This window comes from Engystomops pustulosus, chromosome 1 (assembly GCF_040894005.1).
Source record: "Engystomops pustulosus chromosome 1, aEngPut4.maternal, whole genome shotgun sequence".
NCBI lineage: Eukaryota > Metazoa > Chordata > Amphibia > Anura > Leptodactylidae > Engystomops > Engystomops pustulosus.
Genome location: NC_092411.1, coordinates 272199805 through 272224218, shown reverse-complemented (window position 1 = coordinate 272224218; position 24414 = coordinate 272199805). Strand labels below are relative to the sequence as shown.

General features: G+C 42.2%; 1 protein-coding gene across 1 annotated transcript; it reads left to right on the top strand.

The window, feature by feature from the left end:
- Positions 1 to 1827: 1827 nt before the first annotated feature.
- LOC140113149 (NELL2-interacting cell ontogeny regulator 1-like) lies at positions 1828 to 18640 on the top strand. The gene is made up of 4 exons (XM_072132630.1): positions 1828 to 1984; positions 9184 to 9332; positions 15378 to 15466; positions 18172 to 18640. Exons 2-4 carry the CDS (start codon positions 9209 to 9211, stop codon positions 18241 to 18243), a joined length of 285 nt encoding a protein of 94 aa, XP_071988731.1. The 5' UTR covers positions 1828 to 1984; positions 9184 to 9208; the 3' UTR covers positions 18244 to 18640.
- The last annotated feature ends 5774 nt before the right edge of the window (positions 18641 to 24414 follow it).

Here is a 24414-nt window from a genome sequence, read left to right as displayed (position 1 = left end):
AGATAAAAGAAAGGGCTTATGTTATCAGTGAAAATCTACCAGTAATGATGAGTATATAAAGCTGCTGGCAGTGCTAGATATAAGCCATGGAGATCTGTATAATCAAACCCTTTTGTATGTTGTTAGTAACAGCAGGACTGTGAAAAATGTATTTATTTTCCAACAATGTAGCTTCTCCAACTGCACCAGTCCTCACACTGCTGTGCTCTTAACTGCTCCACATCACCCCACTCTTCTATAAGTCCCTGTTTAAGTATTCAGCCTATGCCTGCTACAGCTTTTTCTCATAACAGAGCAAAGGAGGAGCAATGTGCAGAGCACTCAGTGCACAGCAGGGGAGGACATGCTCCCAAGCTCGAATCCTGGAATTTCATCCTTTCATCACAGTCTGCATGCATGTAGCACATCAGTGTGACGGCATAGCCCCAATGCACCAGTTAAGCTACAATCCTGGAGCATAAATTAATTTTTAACAGTCCCGCTGCTGCTACTATAAACACACACAAAAGTATGATTACACAGCTCCCCAGGGTCAATAACTTGCAGTATATGCAGAGAGAACAGTCGTAAAAAGGACACGTCTCCAGTGCAGTAGGAGAGCTTGCAAACCTGGAATATAAACTTTTCACAGTCCTACTGCTACTAACAACATACACAAAGGTATGATTACACAGCTCTACAGGGACATTACCTAATACTACCTACAAGCAGCACAGAATAGAACAGTGTGACTGCATACCCCCAGTGCACCAATGTAGCTACAATCCCGGAACATAAATGCATTTTTAATAGTCCTGCTGCTACCAACAACACACACAAAGGTACAATTACACAGGGACAGTAATGAACACTGGCTTCAGAGAGCACAACGGTGTGACTGACCTTCTCTTTTACTAACTGTCTCTTACAGTCTCTTTCAGTGACTGTCTCTGACCATCTCTCTTCCAGTGACTGTCTCTGACCATCTCTCTTCCAGTGACTGTCTCTGACCGTCTCTTTCAGTGACTGTTTCTGACCGTCTCTTTCAGTGACTATCTCTGACAGTCTCTTTCAGTGACTGTCTCTGACCGTCTCTCTTCCAGTGACTGTCTCTGACCCTCTCTATCAGTGACTGTCTCTGACAGTCTTTTTCAGTGACTGTCTTTGACTGCCTCTCTTCCAGTGACTGTCTCTGACCCTCTCTATCAGTGACTGTCACTGACTGTCTCTGGTTTTGACTTTCTCTGTCTCTGACCATCTCTTTCAGTGACAGTCTCCGACAGTCGACAGGTACAATTACACAGCTCTCCAGGGACAGTACTGAACACTGGCTGTAGAGAGCACAACGATAGGAGGACACACCCCAAGTGAACCTAGAGAATAAATGTGTATTTCACAGTCCTGCTGCTCCTAACAACACACACAAAGATATGATTATACAGATCTCCAGACACAATACCTGACACTATCTGCAGAGAGCACAGCAGTGTGAGCACATGCCTCCAGTGCAGCTGGAGAGCCTACAAACCTGGCATATACATTTTTCACAGTCCCGCTGCTACTAACAACTTATACAATTGTAGGATGACAAACCTTATAGTTTTGCATCACCCCTTTGATTACTTATTCCTAAAATCTGAGGATAAACGAAAAATAAGGAAGTGACAAAATGAAATAATCCTGTAATTCCATATGGAATCAGTAGAATTCTAGAATTCCGTTATATATGACATCTTGTGATACAATGTTGCGCTGCAGATCTTATACCTCTTATATTTAGTTCCTGAGTCTAAATCTGCAGCACCCACCACCCTTTACCCTTCATCATGTCAGTCGTCTTAGGAGTACCATTGCGGAGACTGCTCGGTTGCTATGACGGCACGCCATGGTAACAAGCATCACCTAATTTGCTGCGCACGCAGCACCCGCTCACAAATGCTGAGCTGCTAGGAGATCGGAGCGGCCATTTCTGATACCCAGAAGACAAAAGAAAACCAGGGGACAGGTACGATGTATGCCGAGCATCACCCATCACTGCGGAGAGCCATATATCATACATACCGCCCCATCAATAGCGTACATCTATATTCTGCTATATCCATAGGGGATAACAATGTCACCGTCACCTGCAACAGAAGGGGGAGATGCAATTACAAACCAGTATTCAGCATATAGGCAGATGTAGCAGAGCTGAAGCTGTCGCGTAATAAGGTAAATTGTAGGTTCTTTCTGGATCCTATGGGAAATCATGTACCGCGACAATCAACAAACTCAGCTCTGCTGCATCTAACAAGCTCAGCACTGCTGCATCTCTTACTGAGCTCCATTGCTCTTCATATTGTGTGTTGTCTCAAGCTCTGAGGAGAATTATATGGGTCATTGTTATGGTTTAGGCCCCCCGGGACAGTCTCTATGGGGTTAATAAGGAGCGATGCTCTGCGGTGACTGACAGAACAGCGCTGGCACTGCAGAACGTCGTCCCCGGGTTATCTGCAGCGGGCACAGTGCACTGGATGAAGGGTTACATCACACTTCATTAAAAAGTCATGAGCTGAACAGCCGCATGATATTTATTATTGCCCACAGTCTAAAGGTTTATAGATCTCCAGGATTCTGTGCTTAGTTGTGCTGCATCTTAGGAGATGCTGATCAATGTTATGTTATCTATATACATCTCGTACCTGTCTATTTATATCTCTTATCTATCTATTTATAAATAGTAGCGTTCAAGTCCTGGAGTGCTGCTCACTTCTTCCAATATCTATCTATCTATCTATCTATCTATCTATCTATCTATCTATCTATCTATCTATCTCATATCTATCTATTATCTATCTATCTATCTCATATCTATCTATCTATCTATCTATCTTATATCTATCTATCTATTATCTATCTATCTATCTATCTATCTATCTATCTATCTATCTATCTATCTATCTCATATCTATCTATCTATCTCATATCTATCTATCTATCTATCTATCTATCTATCTATCTCATATCTATCTATCTATCTATCTCATATCTATCTATCTATCTATCTATCTATCTATATATCTATCTATCTATCTATCTATCTATCTATCTATCTATCTCATATCTATCTATCTATCTATCTATCTCATATCTATCTATCTATCTATCTATCTATCTATCTATCTATCTCATATCTATCTATCTCATATCTATCTATCTCTCATCTATCTATCTACCACACCAGGTCAGATATGGCATAGAAGTGACTTGCCGGCTCAGAGGTGTCACCTACCCAGATTTATCATGATTTTGATCTGGCGGATGCCAGGGGCAACATCCTACACTGGCACCATCGTATGATAAATGTGCCCTTATATCTATGTATTCATCTTAATCCATTTAACCCATATCTTTCACTCATCCTTCTCTCTTCTCTGGTTGTTTTAATCTTAAGTATATGGATTATTATCATGACAGCACTATACATACCTCCAGTATCTATTTATAGCTTTTCTATGCTGTTTCATCAACAATAATGGGGGGCATGTGTGACAGCTTGTACACCTCAATACCCGTGTACAAGCTGTATTTTAGTCGCAATTTTTGGCGCATTTCTACTATTCCACCCTCTATGCCACTTGTGTGGGGTTGGGGTAGTGCTGGGCAGTGGAGCGGTTCCGGCACTAGGCCATGTTCAGGACAGAACTGGCATAGAAGGGAGCCTGGTGCCAATGTTCGATACATCGGCTCCTATATGTCTGTAAACTGGCGCAGTGGTTATATCTGTGACATATATAGATAACCTTCTAATTAGAATTTACAGAAATATTCATTGGTAAAGGGTGATTACTAATTTTTACCACACTACCTTTGATCTTACCTTTGGTATATATTTATTTTTTTAACATACATTATAGTTTATAAGGTATTTCTATAGCCATCACATCTATGTTACAAATCTCCTGGATAACCTATAGCTAAATGATACAATTTTGACTTCTTGCAACCACCACTAGAGGGAGCTCATTGTATACAGTTATAAATTCATCTCAATACAGTTTGCCAATAGAGGCGGTCCCCTACTTAAGGACACCCGACTTACAGACAACCCATAGTTACAGACGGACCTCTCTGCCCACTGTGAAGCTCTCTGGATGCTTTACTATAGTCCCAGATTGCAATAATCAGTTGTAAGGTGTCTGTAATGAAGCTTTATTGATAATTCTTGGTCCAATTACAGCAAAAATTTTGAAACTCCAATTATCACTGGGACAAAAGAGAATAAAAATTGTCTAGAACTTCAATGATAAAATATACAGTTTCGACTTACATACAAATTCAACTTAAGAACAAACCTCCGGACCCTATCTTGTATGTAACCCAGGGACTGCCTGTATACCAATCAGAGTGGTATCAGAAGCCCCAATGACTGCCTGTCACTATATAACTATATATCCCGTACATCAGGCTAAAATAAACTGACATTAGGTTTTTAAGGCGTATAATAAATTATGTAAATTTTGTTTAACATTTAAAAAAGTAAAAAAAGACAAAATGCTCATCTTTATGTATTCCTTTAGATAATAATACTAGGTACTATGAGAGTCTGGGTCCCAGTGATGCCCTCGTTAAGAAACTTTTATGACTTTTCCGTGAATTAGTCGGATCTTTTAATTAGTTATCCGCGTTCTGTCTCTGAGTATTGGACAGTTCTGTTCTGGGGGACGGGTGCCAGACTATGGTCTGAATTGGCTAAATTCATTTCACTGTACACAGTCTGATCTTCAGCCTGATAGGAGACAGACTGTCATAGAAATAGAACGGATAATCCATCTGCACGGAAACTTCTCAGTTCTTCTATTTGCAGAACTTGGAATCAAGGACATTTTAAACATTTTTATGACCAGTATTGCTACAGTGGATCCAATAGAGGTGAGGAACCCAGACCAAACAAAACCAGACCCATTGGGGCAGATTTACTTTCCCTGTCCTGTCGCGATCCCAAGGTGCGTTGTCCGACGAGGATTCGGCTCTGCAGCGATTCACTAAAGTCGTGCGTCCAATTTCCTGCATGTGTCGCTTCTGCGCTGAGATCCGCCGGAGTCCACCTCCTTCTTTCCGGTGCATGATCTTGCGACACAATTCCGTTTTTAAATTTCGTGGTTTGTCCAAATCCGTCGGCCACGCCCCTGATTTCTGTCGCATGCAAGCGGCCGCCAACGCGCCACAATCCGATCGCGTGCGCCAAAAACCCGTGGCAATTTGGCGCAAAATGATAAAATTCAGGAAACCAGATGGAATGAGGTGACCCAACGGGACGTTGATTTTATGCAGGTTCCGGCATGGAATATTTTCTTAAATCTATGAAAAGGTCATAGAGGGAATCAAGTTTTTGTGGCATTGCGCTTGATGGCTACAGATCAACTTTAGGATTAATATTAAGCCATGACTAAGAACGCAGTGTAAAGAGATTGAATCGCGTAGGTCTGCATTAGGATTATGTCCCAAGTAACTATTTTAACTATGACAAAATAAATGTGAAGTTTTACTGCATGATTTGGAGTGCCGGAAATAATTTTGTTCGTTAGTCTTAGCTATACATGACCTGTTCAGGGGCACATATGTAGGGGCACATTTATCATAGGTTGGTGCTAAGTGCGGCAGCGTATGACACTTGCCAGATCTATCAAAAGGCCACAGGCTGTGCCGCTGGGCAGAGCAATCGCTGGGAATTTTAGGGCGCGGGACTGTCAAATTCTTCCCCAGGCACATTAGTTTCCCATCCTTAACCTCAAAATTTCCACCACTCTGCCAAAGTTATTTTGACAGCTGCCGCAGAACCTAATAATACACGTCAGCTGCTGCAGAACATCATCATACACATTTCATCTGCTGCAGAACCTCATGAAACACATCTCATGTGCTACAGAACCTCATTATACACATCTCATCTGCTACAGAACCTGATAATACACACCTCAGGTGCTACAGAACCTTATTATACACATCTCTGCTGTGGCAGAACCGCATAATACACACTTCAGCTTCTGCAGAACCTCATCAAACATGCCTCATCTGCTGAAGAACATCATCATAATAAACACTTGCTGCCACATAACCTATTAACAGATACCTAAGCTGATGCAGAACCTCATGACACACACCTCAGCTGCTGCAGAACATCACAATGCACATCTCATCTGCTGCAGGACCTGATAATACACACCTCAGCTGCTGCAGGACATCATAATACATACCTCAGCTGCTGCAGAACCTCATTATACACATCTCATCTGCTACAGAACCTGATAATACACACCTCAGGTGCTACAGAACCTTATTATACACATCTCTGCTGCGGCAGAACCGCATAATACACGCCTCAGCTTCTGCAGAACCTCATCAAACATGCCTCATCTGCTGAAGAACATCATCATAATAAACACTTGCTGCCACATAACCTATTAACAGATACCTAAGCTGCAGAACATCACAATGCACATCTCATCTGCTGCAGGACCTGATAATACACACCTCAGCTGCTGCAGGACATCATAATACACACCTCAGCTGCTGCAGAACATCAGAATACACATTTCAGCTGCCACTTGCTACAGAACCTCATAATACACACCTCAGCTGTGGATTTATCACAGATTTCACCATTATAAATGCTGGGAAATGCTGTTGATTTAAGTGCAGTGTGGATAGACCTTGTCCTCGTAGATGTCAGATCCTGACCAGTCATAAAGTGTAAATTCACGGTACACCTAATAGTTTCCATTATCTTCTTTTGTTATAGAAGAGAATAACGGAAACTGTATATAAAGTCTCCATCTTCCCTCCATTCCCCATGGTGTTATATGTATGGGGCTTCCTTCTCTCACTCTTCCATTATTTAGAGACATGGACTGTCGCGCTATTAATCTACATTAAATAATGGAAGGAAAGTAAGTTCACACCACCACATTTTCTGTTATGGAAAGTGAACATAAGCCGTTGTGTTCACCTTTTCTTCCCATTGGGGATACAGAAGGCTCTTTCCAATATGTTTCCATTAAATATAACAGCTAAAATGACATGTGCTGCAGCTCTATAAGCAACGGAACAGGAGGACGCGTGGCCAGGGCCTTACAAAAATAATAACCATTCTATACATCTCTAATAAATAATGTCCCTTTAAGACATGTACTCAAATAAGAAACAGAATCCAGACACACCTACATGCTGCTGTGTGTCCCTTCAGTCAGGATTCTTCATTTAGTTTACAATGCCCTCATTTTTATAAAAATACAGTTTAAAAAATATGCAAATGAACCTAACGGGCTTTGCGTTGCATCATCAGAGCCCCTCTATGGGCTCCGCCTTCTGCTCCCTGCTTACTCCGTCCCCTCTCCAGCCAAAGAGCCATTACGGCAGCCGGCTCTCTGCTGGAGCAGCCACTAGAGGAACGAATCCTGACCGAAGGGACACACACCAGCATGAAAGTGCGTCTAGTTTAAAAGGTAGCTTCTATCGCTTTAATGGGGACTAATCATTTTTACCAATACATTAATTATTATACTTACCCCCTGCCTCCCGCCAGATCGGTGCATCACTACAGGACCACTATATACCAACAGAGGGCGGTATTTTTATTAATCCTGGAAATTTTTTATTCCAGAATTTTTTTTTATTCCATACATCCTCACAGTAAGGGCAAATGATGAAGGTTTAGGAGCTAAACCCCCTTCATACATGGCAGCTGTGTTCTCTGACTATATATAAAAGTATTTGTGTCATGAGGACATGAAAACATTGGAATTCAAAGGGAACCTGTCACATCTAACCTCCCAAACCGAACTGTGAATTGTGCCTGGAATTTGCGACTAAATCACGGCTTGTACTGTTGTATTCAGACTTACGTGATAAATGCCCCAATATAAGTACCCAAAAGTGATGTCATTTAAATATACAACTTGACCTAGAAAAACCAAGGACAATTTTAACCAAAAAATTTGAGAAAAGGTACAACTCTTGGAATTTGACTACACTAAAATAAAAAGTTTAGACCTTTGAGCCCAAAATAGGCTAAAGTGGTACAAATATTGTTCAAAATCCAAAATAGGGCTGTCCCGATCTCCAAGTTTCTATGTTTAACACACACCAGCAGACTCGTGGACCCCACTGTGCGCATACAGTACACTTTATTGAGTCAACTGTACAAGGCATTGGTTCGGCCTCACCTGGAATATGCTGTCTAGTTCTGGGCACAGGTCCATAAAAAGGAGGCCCTGGAGCCAGAGAGGGTTCAACATAGAGCCACAATAATGATAAGGGGTATGGAGGGTCTCAGTTATGAGGAAAGATTAAAACAACTAGATTTATTTAGTCTAGAAAAGAGACGACTACGAGGGGACATGATTAATTTATATAAATATATGAATGGTCCATACAAAGTATATGGTGGTAAGTTGTTTCAGATTAAATCAAATCAAAAGACGAGGGGGGCACTGTCTCCGTCTGGAGAAATCAAGGTTTAATCACCAGAGGTGACAGGGCTTTTTTACTATGAGAACTGTCAATCTGTGGAATAGCCTGCCTCAGGCGCTGGTCACAGCAGGGACAGCGGAGAGCTCAGGCGCTGGTCACAGCAGGGACAGCAGAGAGCTTCAAGAAGGGTCTGGATGCCTTTTTACACCTAAATAACATTGATGGTTATGTTATATAGAATTGTTTCCCCTAAATCCCTTCCTCATGCAATCCCTTCCCTTTCTTGGTTGGACAAGTGTCTTTTTTCAACCGTATGAACTATGATACTATGAACTGGTTCACTATATGGGGCAATGTTCCGGTCCACCCCATGATGTGCCGGATACTCTGGAACCTAAGGCTAGGAGGAGATTAGTAGCCAGAGATCACATGATCATCCTGTTCTGTAACTGGAGTTGCCCTTTAAGATATTAAACTCCTCCGTTTTTCCTGAGGCGTTCTATAGAGACAGGATTAACTAAACTTTCTCTCTAGTAATATCTGCATCTGACCTACATATAAGAAAATATCTTCACACAGACTGCCATGTATCTGCTGCGGCAGCCTACGATCTTACACACTACAGTGCGCTACATTATTAATGGCGTCCGGGCAGCCATTTTATTATTAATCGCCTGCTTTGTAGAGGTGGCAGCTGTGTTTATTCACTTGTTTTCGGTGTTTAACAAGATAAATCATTCTGTTTTCTTACAGGGGGACTAGAAACACAGATAACACAATGTCGTATAGAAACACAGCCGCCAGGATCTATGCCCTCGTTCTTCTGATGATAACGATAGGCCTGCCGTTCACCAAGCTCGTCCTCGCCGAGGAGCTGTCAGGCACCACCATTCCACCAGAAAGTATGTACCCCTGGTTATGTTATTTATCATACTAATGCATTCTGTGATTTTTTTATACTTGGTTTTAATTATGTTTTTTTTATGTTTTTTTTTTAACCAATTATATTCCTCATTAGTTATTTTTCAAAGATCTATTCTTTAAGTCATGGGGGGGAATGTATCTTATCTTAGCTTGTTTTTGCCAGTCTTTTTTAAGCCTGCCACTTTGGTAATTTAACAATCTCACTTTTTCCTTGTGTTAAATGTTTTTTTTTTTTCTCCAGATCTTGTTTTGTGACATTTGTTACAAATGTCTCAAAAATGTCACACAAATATCTGAAGTCACTTTTTTCCATTTTCTGAGTTTTCCTTAAAGAAAATCTACCATTTGCTTTCATGCATTATGAACCAAATATACCTTGAGACTGCTGTAGCTACACTGATGCAGAAACATATCTTGTTTAATCCCTGAGACGAGTGGTTTTGCTGAAAAAACTATTATAAAATTATGATAATGAGGCTCTGTAACTCCTGTAGCTGCCCCAGAGCGCTCCTCATCCTAATTATGCTCCAGCCTTGTCTCACCCAGCATAAGCCGAGAATATGTCATCACTGTGTTGTCCCTGAAAGGCAGAAGTAATCAATCACTGCACCATCCCCCAGCTGCTGTGTATGAGTCATCTAGCTCTGGTTGATTAGTCCTGTGTGGACAGTTCAGGAAGCTTTGTGTAATGTATTTATGTATGGCAGTCAGTCTGCACCCAGCTTTCCCAAGACCCTGAATTTTACAATTGTTTTTCAGCAAAACCACTCAGTTCAGGGATTAAACAAGATATGTTTTTGCATCAGTGTAGCTACAGCATTGTCAAGGTATGTTTGGTTCATAATGCATAAAACAAATGGTAGATTTACTTTAAGTATGGTTTTGTCTGGAGTTTTTTCACCACAAAATGGGGCTCATTTACTAAAGTTCCTCTTTCCGGTTTTCCGATTTGCGACTTTCATGCGGCACAAATCAGGGGGCGGGCCGTCAGACTATCTGACATGCGGCATTTGGAAATCTGGAATAGAAGATAAATATATCTTACCTACGACGAACAAAAGTCCGACGGACTTTTGTTGCGCTGTTCGAAAAGTCCCCAAAAAGGTGAAAAAATTGCAATGCGCCAAAAAGTCCCATAAAAGACAGAAAAAAAGGAAGAAAACCAAAGATAAAAGGAAACACTCTTGTTTATAAATTTATGCTAAAGACTCAAATAGCTCCAGAACTTCTCATAGCCGTTATTGTACCTACTTCAGACTATACTAATGAAAGTTTGAGCCCTTTTTTTTAATTTAAATAACTAAATTAGCATAAATTGATTGCACAAGATGATTATATTAGACTTTGTAATATACTCTACTAAAGAAAATGTTCCTATTCTCCCTTTATTTCCGCTTTTAGCAATCAGCATCTCCTCATACACTCACATTGACAGCTGATAGATAAGGAGAAGCTGCTAAAGTTTCTAATGAATTTACTCCTTACAGACAGTTACTTTATATACTTACCTCCTAACAGATCTGAATTATCAAGTAAAATAGACTCTAGGTAGATGTATATTTGTATCTGCTTTGTAGGGACTTGAGTGGGCTTTCAAGAAAAGAACAGACAGAGAAGATTTTTCACCCAATGAAGTATGTTACATGTATTATCACCTGCACTTTTCCATTTCAAAATAAAAAAAAAAATCATCAAAGCTTTAGAAATACTTTAAAGGACATCTACCACCAGGATGAAGGATTGTAAACCAAGCACACTGACATACTTTTGTTTATCTTTTGATTACCTAGGGGCTCTAGGCTCCATTAACACCTATGGAGCCCGGAGCTCCTTAGGCTCGTTTGTAAAAAACAGGTAATAATAGGATAAACGAACAGCAGATCCTGCAAGAGGGGGCTCACGCCAGTATGCTTGGTTTACAGTCCTTCATCTTAGTGTTAGATGTCCTTTAAAGGGAACCTTTCACCAGGATTGTTATTTTTAGCTGGTAGCATTCTGAACCATTTCAGTAGATTACATCAGTTTAATTTACATTAACTGGCTCCCTGCCAGCAGCAAGTGGTGAGTCGTGGTGGGATGGGGCAACGGAAGCCTGTGTGGTCGCCTGTGTAAGTCTCTTCTCCTCTAAACACATGCGGCTCCTTCACATCTCTCCACTTTCTGTCATGTGGATTAAGCATGCAGAGGAGGGAAGGGGATGATGTGGTGACCACAGGCACATATGCTGCAGCTGCCCCTTCCAAGGGACTCAGCACACGCTACTGGCAGGGAGCCATGTAATGTAAATCAAACAATTATAAACTACTGAAATAATTCAGTAACTGTTGACAAAGGCATTTTTACAATCCTTATAGCATAGAATATTGGAACCTGTTACCAGTTAAAAATGACTGGTTTGTATTAAGTAATCAATTGCAAATGACAATAGCACATAATTTGGAATATATAATTTACTTTATTGCCAATAATTCTTCCCTGTACCATTTTTTTCCCTCATACCTGCAGTCAGCAGTGTATATAAAAGTTCTGAAGTCTGTACACAGCAGCTAGAAAAAGAGAGGAGGCTGAAGCACAACCACTTACACACCTAGAGAAAATAAGACTATCCTGTGACTATCTGTAAGGAGTTAAATATCCTGAAACTTTATCAGCTTCTCCTTATCTATTAGCTATCATTGTGAATACAGGATGGAAAGCTGATTTAAACAATGTTAAGTACAGGAAGAAAAAATAGGAAAACAACAAGGTATTTTCTTTGATATAGTATATTACAAAGTTTGTTAATATCACCTGTCATATCATTTCTGAATACAACGTTTGCAAACGCTTAGTTACACTTTAGATTCAATGATAGTCAAGGATTTGCTCTTATTCTTTATAGAGTGAATATTTTGTGTGGGGGGATTCATCTTTTCAGGACCCTCTTAATCAGAATGGACAGTGGATGCAAAACTAATAGACAGTTCCAGAAGAGACATGGATTGTGTTTTGTTAGCATTGAAAAATAGTCCATGGACCAGCTCATAAGAGCGAAGCGTACCTTTATTTCTTCAACGATATACACATACGAGATATCACAAGCTTCTTAGTGTCTCTGGTGCATCACGCACCCTTACTCATGGCTGCCTATATAAATTTAGCTTGCACAACATACAGAAACTGGTCACATGTTACCTTCTAATTAGAAATATGTTAATTAAAAGGTAACATGTGATCAGCTTCTATATATTGTGCAAGCTAAATTTATTTAGTCAGTTATGCGTCATGCACCAGAAACGGTAAGAAGCTTGTGATGCCTCGTATGTGCCAGCCGCTAAAGTTCATCCAAAGTGCATTGTCCGACGATAATGCACTGTGCCGCGATTCACTAAGGTTGTGCGCCCGATATCCGGCATGTGTCGCTTCCCCGCTCAGGTCCCACAGAGTTCACCTACTTCTTCCTGGTGCATGTAAGTGCATTGTCCGTGTATAATGCGCTGTGCGGGGAGTCACTAAGATCCTGCGCTCGATATCCTGCATGTGTCACTTCCCCGCTCAGGTCCCACAGAGTTCACCTACTTCTTCCTGGTGCATGTAAGTGCTTTGTATGTGACACAATTTGAAAGTTAAATCCTGCGCTCAGTCTGAATCAGTCGGATTGTCCGACGGCCACCCCCACCCCCGAATTCTGTCGCATGAAAGCCAGCGCAGCTGTGCCAAAATCTGAATGCGCGCAACACAATCCCCAGCTAAATCCCTGTTACAGCCACGCGAGACCCGAAAACCATTAACAGTCCGACAAAAGTGCGGCCGCGGACCCTCAGTAAATAAGCCCCATTGTGATTTCTATCCTGAAAATGAACATCTGAATAGCCCTTAAAGAAAAGATTTCTACTTTTCGCTGGTTCTTTCCCCCCCTGATTTTGTCTTCAAAAGAGCAAGGATTCTTCACGACATCATACAGTGAGAGCGATAACCTCATTAAAATGTGCTCAAATTCTGGGGGAATTTTCTTAAAAAACTAACCTGCTTCCTATCAAATTGTTTAGCAATTTTTTAGAGGCTTTTACGCCTACTTTAAAAAGATCAGTGCGTTATGAGTAGAGATGAGCGGATCCGACATTTCCGTTTGGGTTTGGCTGCGCGACCCGATCATACCCAATTTACCTATTTGACGCAACTAGCCATGCCCAATCATCGCCCTGGAGATGAGTGGACCTGACGTTTTTGCCCAGGTTTCAGCTCTCTGACCCGGACGTACTGCAGGATTGGCGACTGAACAGCCAATCCAGCAAACTGATACTGCTAGCATTGCCTATCACCTCTCCTCACACTGATGCCCCTAGGATGAGCTAGAGGCATCCGTTTGTCAAATTGGCTGTTCAGTTGCCAATATACTCGTACAGCCGAAACCTGAACCAGCATGTCAGGTCCACTCATCTCCATAGGTGTGGCCTTATAAAAGGTGGGCAAAGCCTAGGCTGTTACACCTTGTGCTGTAACTATTTATAGCATTTTCAGTCCTAAAATGAAGCCAAATAATTAGAGGTATAAAGTTAGACTTTGAGAATTCTGAACTATGCTTGATCTATCCTACATGAGATACTTTGAACATTTGGTTCAGTATAAGGCCTAATACACATGGCCGTGTGCAGAGGTCATGAACTAGCCACACAAATTCTGGCTAGTTAACGGCCCCTGAAGCCTCGAGCTTTGTACTGGGTTTCTTCCAAAAAGAGCACCCATCCACATATTGCAGCTTGTCCAATGAATGTAAAGCAGTTTGAGATCTTACTAATAGACAGGATAATATCTTTGATAAAAGGCTTCAGTCTCCATATATGTGAAGGATTCTTTGCTGTAGCAGTACTGACAAATGTGGACTAGTCAGGTTTAGTTTGAGTGCTTTAGACAGCTCCCCCCCCAGCTCCTTGTGTATAAACTCAGAAACATTGTAATGGGTCTGTACAATGTGTACCTAAACGCTCTGAGGCATTGTTTTATTATTATAGAAATTTAAAAGTGCAGATGATGATAAACTTGTATCTGTAATATTCTAAAAAATAAAAATTCAACTCACAAAAAGATGAGGATAATAGGCTAAATTCTAACTCTTCACCTGGAGAATATTTCACTTGGTAAATCCGTCCAGTGACTGTCTGTAAGGAGTTTAGTAAAGACTTTTGCAGCTTTTCCTTATCTATCAGTTGTCAGTGCGTGCACAGGAGGGGAAGCTAGTTTATACTCAATGCTAAAAGCAGGAAGAAATGGAGGGAACAATTGGTAAAAGATCCTCCAGTGATGTAAGATTACTTTCTTCCCACTCATGTTTCCAGAACTTCTCCTAAGCTGCACCTATTCTCTGGAAAGCACTACCTCGAACTTTCAGTATTTTCTGTATGTGTGTGTATATGTGATGTGCCTATGCTCTATAGCTGTGTGCATATGTGATGTGTACATGCTGTATGTCTGTGTATATGATTCATAGGCGTATATAGTACTGTATATATATTTGTTGTATGTATGTATATATGGTGTGATTGTAACTCACATGTGTGAGTAAACAAATATGTGTATATATGTATAAGAGTTAAGGAGGGCCCATTCAGAGGTCTGCTATGGGGACCTGCCTCTCCTAGTTACACCCCTGGTGCAGAATATGATGGTGTTATATAAAGATAAAGATTACTATTAATATTATTATTATTATTATTATATTATTGTATATCATCTGCTCTATTCATTTCTGAAACAATTATTTAAGAAACTGTAATCACAGGGTATGATATATTCTCCATACTTGGGAGTTGGGAGTTACATTTTTTCATGCTTTTTTCTTTAATTATGCTCATTTTGGGAGTGACACTACCCACGTTTTTAGGATACAACTACTGGGGTCTGCGGAGGGGACTCTTTTACAAATCGCAATGGAGCCTATGAGTGTTGAATTACGCAGTTGTCTCCATTTATTAATAACCTGCAAATAAAACTTTTGCACGTCGATATGTGAACAAATTAAGAATTTATTGTAATTTATTTTTCAGGTCGCCCCTGTGTGGACTGTCATGCCTTTGAATTTATGCAAAGAGCTCTGCAAGACCTCAAAAAGACAGCATACAACTTGGACTCAAGGGTACGTATAGATGGCATAAAATCAGTTCTTTTCAGGACAGAACATGCCAGACTTGCAGGAATTTCATAGAAAATTAGAGACTGTTAGCCAGGTGGTGGAGACCTGTGGGAAAATTAAAACCCAATTAATTCCGAGTAACAGTAATACCTGAAAACTCCTAATGAATACATAATCAATAAATAATAAACAAATATTTATGTAGTGCCATCAAATTACAATTTATTGAGAAACTCCTAATTCCCATCCCAACTGCTGCAGAATCTCATATTACACAACTCAACTTCTGAAGAACATCGTCATACACACCTCAGCTGCTGCAGAACGTCACAATACACACCTCAGCTGCTGCAGAACCTCATAATACACACCCCAGCTTCTGCAGAACATCATATTACACACCTCAGCTGCTGCAGAACCTCATAATACACACCCCAGCTTCTGCAGAACATCATATTACACACCTCAGCTGCTGCAGAATCTCATATTACACACCTAAACTTCTGCAGAACACAATAATACCAACTCAGCTGCTGCAGAACATCATAATACACACCTCAGCTACTGCAGGACCTGATAAATACACATCAAATGCTTCAGAATCTCATATTACACACCTCAACTTCTGCAAAACATCATAATACAAACATCAGCTGCTGCAGAACCTCATAATACACACCTTAGCAGCTGCAGAACCTCATATTACACACCTCAGCTACTGCAGGACCTGATAATATACACATCAGATGCTTCAGAATCTCATATTACACACCTCAACTTCTGCAAAACATCATAATACAAACATCAGCTGCTGCAGAATCTCATATTACACACCTCATCTGCTGCAAAATCTCATATTACACACCTCAACTTCTGCAGAACATCATAATACACACCTAAGGTGCTGCAGAACATCATGATAAACACCTCAGCTGCTGCAGAACATTGTGATACACACCTCAGCTGCAGCAGAATCTCATATTACACACCTCAGCTTCTGCAGAGCCTCATAATACACACCTCAACTGCTGCAGAACATCCCAATATACAGATCAGCTGCTGCAGAATTGACCAGATTTTGATTATTTGACGTAATAACAGAGCAAAAGTGTTCTGGAAACATAAAAGTCAGAGGTTTGAGACTGGAATCTCCATAAATAAGGATTCACTGGTCTTATGTGTGTCATAACGTGACGTCTAGTTATTGTTCAGCTATCATTTCTATTGGTTTCTGGTATAAATCATTGTAAACTTACGATATCATTGCCCTTTGTAAAGGCTTGAAAACTCTCTAATGAATTTAAAGGGCTTCAAAAATGAGCGTCATAGTTACATTGTTTAATTATACTATAGTATGACCTTTACTCAGTTAATGATTCTGTCCCAGTTGATGACACTGACCCATCAATACATCACTACTGACAATATATGATGTCACAGCTTATCTCCTCCCCTCCCTGTACAATGACCTCTATATAGATAATACTGACCCATAATTACATCACTACTGACAATAGATGATGTCACAGCTTATCTCCTCCCCTCCCTGTACAATGACCTCTATATAGATAACTGACCCATCATTACATCATACTGACAATAGATGATGTCACAGCTTATCTCCTCCCCCTCCCTGTACAATGACCTCTATATAGATAACACTGACCCATTATTACATCACTACTGACAATAGATGATGTCACAGCTTATCTCCTCCCCTCCCTGTACAATGACCTCTATATAGATAATACTGACCCATAATTACATCACTACTGACAATAGATGATGTCACAGCTTATCTCCTCCCCTCCCTGTACAATGACCTCTATATAGATAACTGACCCATCATTACATCATACTGACAATAGATGATGTCACAGCTTATCTCCTCCTCCTCCCTGTAAAATGACCTCTATATAGATAACACTGACCCATCATTACATCACTACTGACAATACATGATGTCACAGCTTATCTCCTCCCCCTCCCTGTACAATGACCTCTATATAGATAACACTGACCCATCATTACATCACTACTGACAATAGATGATGTCACAGCTTATCTCCTCCCCCTCCCTGTACAATGACCTCTATATAGATAACCCTGACCCATCATTACATCACTACTGACAATAGATGATGTCACAGCTTATCTCCTCCCCTCCCTGTACAATGACCTCTATATAGATAACACTGACCCATCATTACATCACTACTGACAATAGATGATGTCACAGCTTATCTCCTCCCCTCCCTGTACATTGACCTCTATATAGATAACACTGACCCATCATTACATCACTACTGACAATAGATGATGTCACAGCTTATTTCCTCCCCCTCCCTGTACAATGACCTCTATATAGAAAACACTGACCCATCATTACATCACTACTGACAATAGATGATGTCACAGCTTATCTCCTCCCCCTCCCTGTACAATGACCTCTATATAGATAACACTGACCCATCATTACATCACTACTGACAATAGATGATGTCACAGCTTATCCCCTCCCCCTCCCTGTACAATGACCTCTATATAGATAACACTGACCCATCATTACATCACTACTGACAATCGATGATGTCACAGCTTATCTCCTCTCATTGAAAACCCAAAGATACGCTCTTTATAAGTGTATATAGTCGGTGAACAATATTGTGTGTTGCTAGCCATACTTATCCGTCTTCTCTTTTGTCTAGACGGAGACACTTCTTCTCAAGGTGGAGCGGAGAACCCTGTGTGACTGCATATCTATGGAGGGGCTGAGCTGAAGATGATTGACATTTCATAAGGACATCCCCCTTAACTCTTCTGCTGTTGGTTTGGGTCTGGCGATGCATTGCTCTGCAGTGTGGACCGGCTCACTCTGGCAGCCTAAGTGTTAACCACACAGCTCATCTCATGAAATCTGAATACACATGACCAATATATCCTGACACTGATCCGTGCATGTGTGTGCGAGGAGACATTATGGCTGGGAGAAATTCTCAATAAAAATCACTGGATTTTTTTTTTTTTATCGTGTTCATGTTTTTTGGGGGCATTACATTTTTTTGATAACATTTCCATTTTATTGAAATGACTTACACCGGCATCGCTATCACTCTGTGTTTATCCATAATGAAATAAATATTTTCCTACAGCCATTGGGAGAAGGACTCGACACAACCATATTATCTCTTTATTTGTATGTCTCAAAGAAAAAAATTAGAAACTACTGTAGTCCTAGTGACTTCTTCATCTCAGGCTTTTAATTGGGATTTATAAATAGGTCACCCCCTTCAAATATCCATTTATATGGACGAGGGTCATCCATGTAAAATCATCACCTTGTAATACTACAGCTCCCCTGCAACAGCCATGCAAATGCTGTACATTTTTGGAGTCAGGGTGTAAGAGTTCTCCTTATGGATACTTAGCTAATTAAAGTCACCTTGCAGGTGTGTGGAAACTTACAGACATTGATGCTCCACTGGGTAATTCAAATACATTTTCTGGAATAGGATAAGGAAAACATTGCCTTTTAGCTACCTTGTAAGGCAGCCCTTTTACCATCAAGAGTGACTTTCAGGAAGCCTAATGACATGATGGATGCCCCTGTCTATGGTGATGGTAGAACTGCTTCTCCTCTAGGTGTAGAGAATGCCCCCTGTCTATGGTGATGGTAGAACCTCCTCTCCTCTAGGTGTAGAGGATGTCCCCTGTCTATGGTGATGGTAGAACCTCCTCTCCTCTAGGTGTAGAGGATGCCTCCTGTCTATGGTGATGGTAGAACCTCCTCTCCTCTAGGTGTAGAGGATGCCCCCTGTCTATGGTGATGGTAGAACCTCCTCTAGGTGTAGAGGATGCCCACTGTCTATGGTGATGGTAGAACCGCCCCTCCTCTAGGTGTAGAGGATGCCCCCTGTCTATGGTGATGGTAGAACCGCCTCTCCTCTAGGTGTAGATGATGCCCCTGTCTATGGTGATGGTAGAACTGCCTCTCCTCTAGGTGTAGATGATGCCCCTGTCTATGGTGATGGTAGAACCTCCTATCCTCTAGGTGTAGAAGATGCTCCCTGTCTATGGTGATGGTAGAACCACCTCTCCTCTAGGTGTAGAGGATGCCCCCTGTCTATGGTGATAGTAGAACCGCCTCTCCTCTTGGTGTAGAGGATGCCATCTGTCTATTGTGATGGTAGGACCACCTCTCCTCTAGGTGTAGAGGATGCCCCCTGTCTATGGTGATGGTAGAACCACATCTCCTCTAAGTGTAGAGGATGCGCCCTGTCTATGGTGATGGTAGAACCGCCTCTCCTCTAGGTGTAGAGGATGCCCCTTGTCTATGGTGATGGTAGAATTGTCTCTCCTCTAGGTGTAGAGGATGCCCCCTGTCTATGGTGATGGTAGAACCGCCTCTCCTCTAGGTGTAGAGGATGCCCCCTGTCTATGGTGATGGTAGAATTGTCTCTCCTCTAGGTGTGGAAGATGCCCACTGTCTATAGTGATGGTAGAACCTCCTCTCCTCTAGGTGTAGAGGATGCCTCCTGTCTATGGTGATGGTAGAACCGCCTCTCCTCTAGGCGCAGAGGATGCCCCCTGTCTATGGTGATGGTAGAACCACCTCTCCTCTAGGTGTAGAGGATGGCCCATGTCTATGGTGATGGTAGGACCACCTCTCCTCTAGGTGTAGAGGATGCCCCCTGTCTATGGTGATGGTAGAACCACATCTCCTCTAAGTGTAGAGGATGCCCCCTGTCTATGGTGATGGTAGAGCCACCTCTCCTCTAGGTGAAGAGGATGCCCCCTGTCTATGGTGATGGTAGAACCACATTTCCTCTAAGTGTAGAGGATGCCCCCTGTCTATGGTGATGGTAGAACCACATCTCCTCTAAGTGTAGAGGATGCCCCCTGTCTATGGTGATGGTAGAGCCACCTCTCCTCTAGGTGAAGAGGATGCGCCCTGTCTATGGTGATGGTAGAACCGCCTCTCCTCTAGGTGTAGAGGATGCCCCCTGTCTATGGTGATGGTAGAACTGCCTCTCCTCTAGGTGTAGAGAATGTCCCCTGTCTATGGTGATGGTAGAACCACCTCTCCTCTAAGTGTAGAGGATGCCCCCTGTCTATGGTGATGGTAGAATTGTCTCTCCTCTAGGTGTAGAGGATGCCCCCTGTCTATGGTGATGGTAGAACCACCTCTCCTCTAGGTGTAGAGGATGCCCCCTGTCTATGGTGATGGTAGAACCGCCTCTTCTCTAGGTGTAGAGGATGCCCCCTGTCTATGGTGATGGTAGAACCACCTCTCCTCTAGGTGTAGAGGATGCCCCCTGTCTATAGTGATGGTAGAACTGCCTCTCCTCTAGGTGTAGAGGATGCGCCCTGTCTATGGTGATGGTAGAACCTCCTCTCCTCTAGGTGTAGAGGATGCTCCCTGTCTACAGTGATGGTAGATCCTCCTCTCCTCTAGGTATAGAGGATGCCCCCTGTCTATGGTGATGGTAGAACTGCCTCTCCTCTAGGTGTAGAGGATGCCCCCTGTCTATGGCGATGGTAGAACCGCCTCTCCTCTAGGTGTAGAGGATGCCCCTGTCTATGGTGATTGTAGAACCTCCTCTCCTCTAGGTGTAGAGGATGCCCCCTGTCTATGGTGATGGTAGAACCACCTCTCCTCTAGGTGTAGAGGATGCCCCCTGTCTATGGTGATGATAGAATCGCCTCTCCTTTAGGTGTAGAGGATGCCCTCTGTCTATGGTGATGATAGAATCGCCTCTCCTCTAGGTGTAGAGGATGCTCCCTGTCTATGGTAATGGTAGAACCTCCTCTCCTCTAGGTGCAGAGGATGCCCCCTGTCTATGGTGATGGTAGAACCTCCTCTCCTCTAGGTGTAGAGGATGTCCCCTGTCTATGGTGATGGTAAAACCGCCTCTCCTCTAGGTGTAGAGGATGTCCCCTGTCTATGGTGATGATAGAACCTCCTCTCCTCTACGTGTAGAGGATGCCCCCTGTCTATGGTGATGGTAGAGCTGCCTCTCCTCTAGGTGTAGAGGATGCCCCCTGTCTATGGTGATGGTAGAACCGCCTCTTCTCTAGATGCAGAGGATGCCCCCTGTCTATGGTGATGGTAGAACCGCCTCTCTTCTAGGTGTAGAGGATGCCCCCTGTCTATGGTGATGGTAGAACCTCCTCTCTTCTAGGTGTAGAAGATGCCCCTGTCTATGGTGATGGTAGAACCTCCTCTCCTCTAGGTGTAGAGGATGTCCCCTGTCTATGGTGATGGTCAAACCGCCTCTCCTCTAGGTGTAGAGGATGTCCCCTGTCTATGGTGATGATAGAACCTCCTCTCCTCTACGTGTAGAGGATGCCCCCTGTCTATGGTGATGGTAGAGCTGCCTCTCCTCTAGGTGTAGAGGATGCCCCCTGTCTATGGTGATGGTAGAACCGCCTCTTCTCTAGATGCAGAGGATGCCCCCTGTCTATGGTGATGGTAGAACCGCCTCTCTTCTAGGTGTAGAGGATGCCCCCTGTCTATGGTGATGGTAGAACCTCCTCTCTTCTAGGTGTAGAAGATGCCCCTGTCTATGGTGATGATAGAATCGCCTCTCCTCTAGGTGTAGAGGATGCCCTCTGTCTATGGTGATGATAGAATCGCCTCTCCTCTAGGTGTAGAGGATGTCCCCTGTCTATGGTGATGGTAGAACCTCCTCTCCTCTAGATGTAGAGGATGCCCCTGTCTATGGTGATGGTAGAACCACCTCTCCTCTAGGTGTAGAGGATGTCCCCTGTCTATGGTGATGATAGAACCTCCTCTCCTCTAGGTGTAGAGGATGTCCCCTGTCTATGGTGATGATAGAACTGCCTCTCTTCTAGGTGTAGAGGATGTCCCCTGTCTATGGTGATGGTAGAACCGCCTCTCCTCTAGGTGTAGAGGATGCCCCCAGTCTATGGTGATGATAGAACCGCCTCTCCTCTAGGTGTAGAGGATGCCCCCTGTCTATGGTGATGATAGAACCGCCTCTCCTCTAGGTGTAGAGGATGGCCCCTTGTCCTGGCCACAAGTCTAGGTATAAAAAGATCTTTGTACTGCCCGTTCAGGTATTTGTACATTGTAATAAGGTCTCCTCACAGGCATCTTTTTTCTAAACTGAATAATCCCAAATTTTGTAATCTATCAATGTATTCCTCTAATAATCTCCTCTGCACCTGTTATAGTTCTACAATGTCCTTTTTATACACTGTAAACAATATTTCATGTGTGAATTGCGGAAATGTTCTGTTGCCTTTTCAAAAGGATCCTGTCCTGAGCTGGACTCAGTTGTGATTCATTTTGTGGTATCTTCAGTGAAAGCGTCCTTCATGACACATATATAGACCAGGAACTCTCAGGGGCCCCCTTTTACCTTCTCCTGCCATTTATTTATCTGAATTCCCCAATTTGCACAAATGTGAAGTTTTTTTGTTGCCCTTTTTTTTTAAAAAAAAAGTCATGGTGAGGTGGAGAAACAGGGGTCATTGGGGTCATTGGTTTCCGGCAGAGTTATGATAATTAACACTAGAAAATTTACTGAAATCGGTCCTCCCTGGGCAAGCCTCTTCTCCATCTTCGGCTAACTTCAGAGCACCAATTAACATAGCAACACATACTATAGGGTGTTTTGTGCATTCTTAAAGGGAACCTGTCATCAGAAATTGATTTAATAAGCCACTACCAGTATGTTGTCAAGCAGTTGAACACCTTCTAGGTCATGTTTCTTTGGTGTGGTGACACCATCCAGAAAATCAACTTTGGAGAGAGATGTAAGTCAGATGTATAAAGTCATGGAGGTGTAGAGTTAAACACTGAAGTCAAGCTCTCCCTGCCTCTCAACACCTCTTCCCATGTAGTTGACATAATTCACTGGACTTCATCAGATCTGATCAATGATGTCTCTGGACACAGGGCCATCAATTACAGTGAAGGGGCCGATCTAAGGCAAAGAGAGCTTGACTTCTGTGTTAAACTCTCCGCCTCCTTGACTTCATAAAATCAATTTACATCTCACTTCAAAGTTGATTTTCTGGATGATGCCACCACACCGGGCCATGAAAGAAACATGATCTAGGAGCTGCTCAGATGCTTGACAACATACTGGTAGTGGTTTATTAGGCCAATTTCCGGTGACAGGTTCCCTTTAACTAGTAAAGGATGCAGTTAGCTTTGGCCTACAGGTTTTTTCTTTTTCACTACGAGTTTTCAAAATTGTTTTAATTTGTTGTGATAAGTTGCAGTTTGAGGGCTTGTTTTTTTTAACAAACAAGTTGTACTTTTAGGTGGTTTGCATTTGGGGTTTCAAAAATGTATTGACAGAATTTTATTACTGGTTTCTGGAGAAGATGAAAAAAAAACCTAATAACAGTATGGAATAAATAACATCTTACCTTTATTCGGCGGTTCAATATGATTCCAACGATAACTAATTTGTAGAAAGAAAATAAGAAAACACTTTTCTTATAGAAATTGTGAATATTTACCTTAGCATCTTTTTAATGTTGTAACTTCTTAAAGGTAAATTACTTGAGGTTTTTTTTTTCAAGATAATCTGAACTACTGGTGCCATTAGGGGTTTGTACAACATTTTGATTTGTTTCTATTGTGCTTTTAAGGAGATTTCATAAAAATGCAGCATTTTTACATTAACTGGTTCACGCCCGCCAGCCGTGTATTCACGGCGGCGGTCGGGTCGCGCTGCATGGAGAGGGTTCACGGGCTGAGCCCTCTCCATAGCCGGTAAGTCTTTGCTGCATATTGCTAGCACCGATCGCGGGTGTTATCACAGCGATCGCTGCCGGCAAAGCTGATAAATCTCCCCCCCAGTGTCTCTATACCAGAATAATGGGGCAGATATACTTACCCGGTCCATTCGCAATCCAGTGGCGAGTTCTCTGCGGTGGATTCGGGTCTTCCAGCGATTCACTAAGGTAGTTCC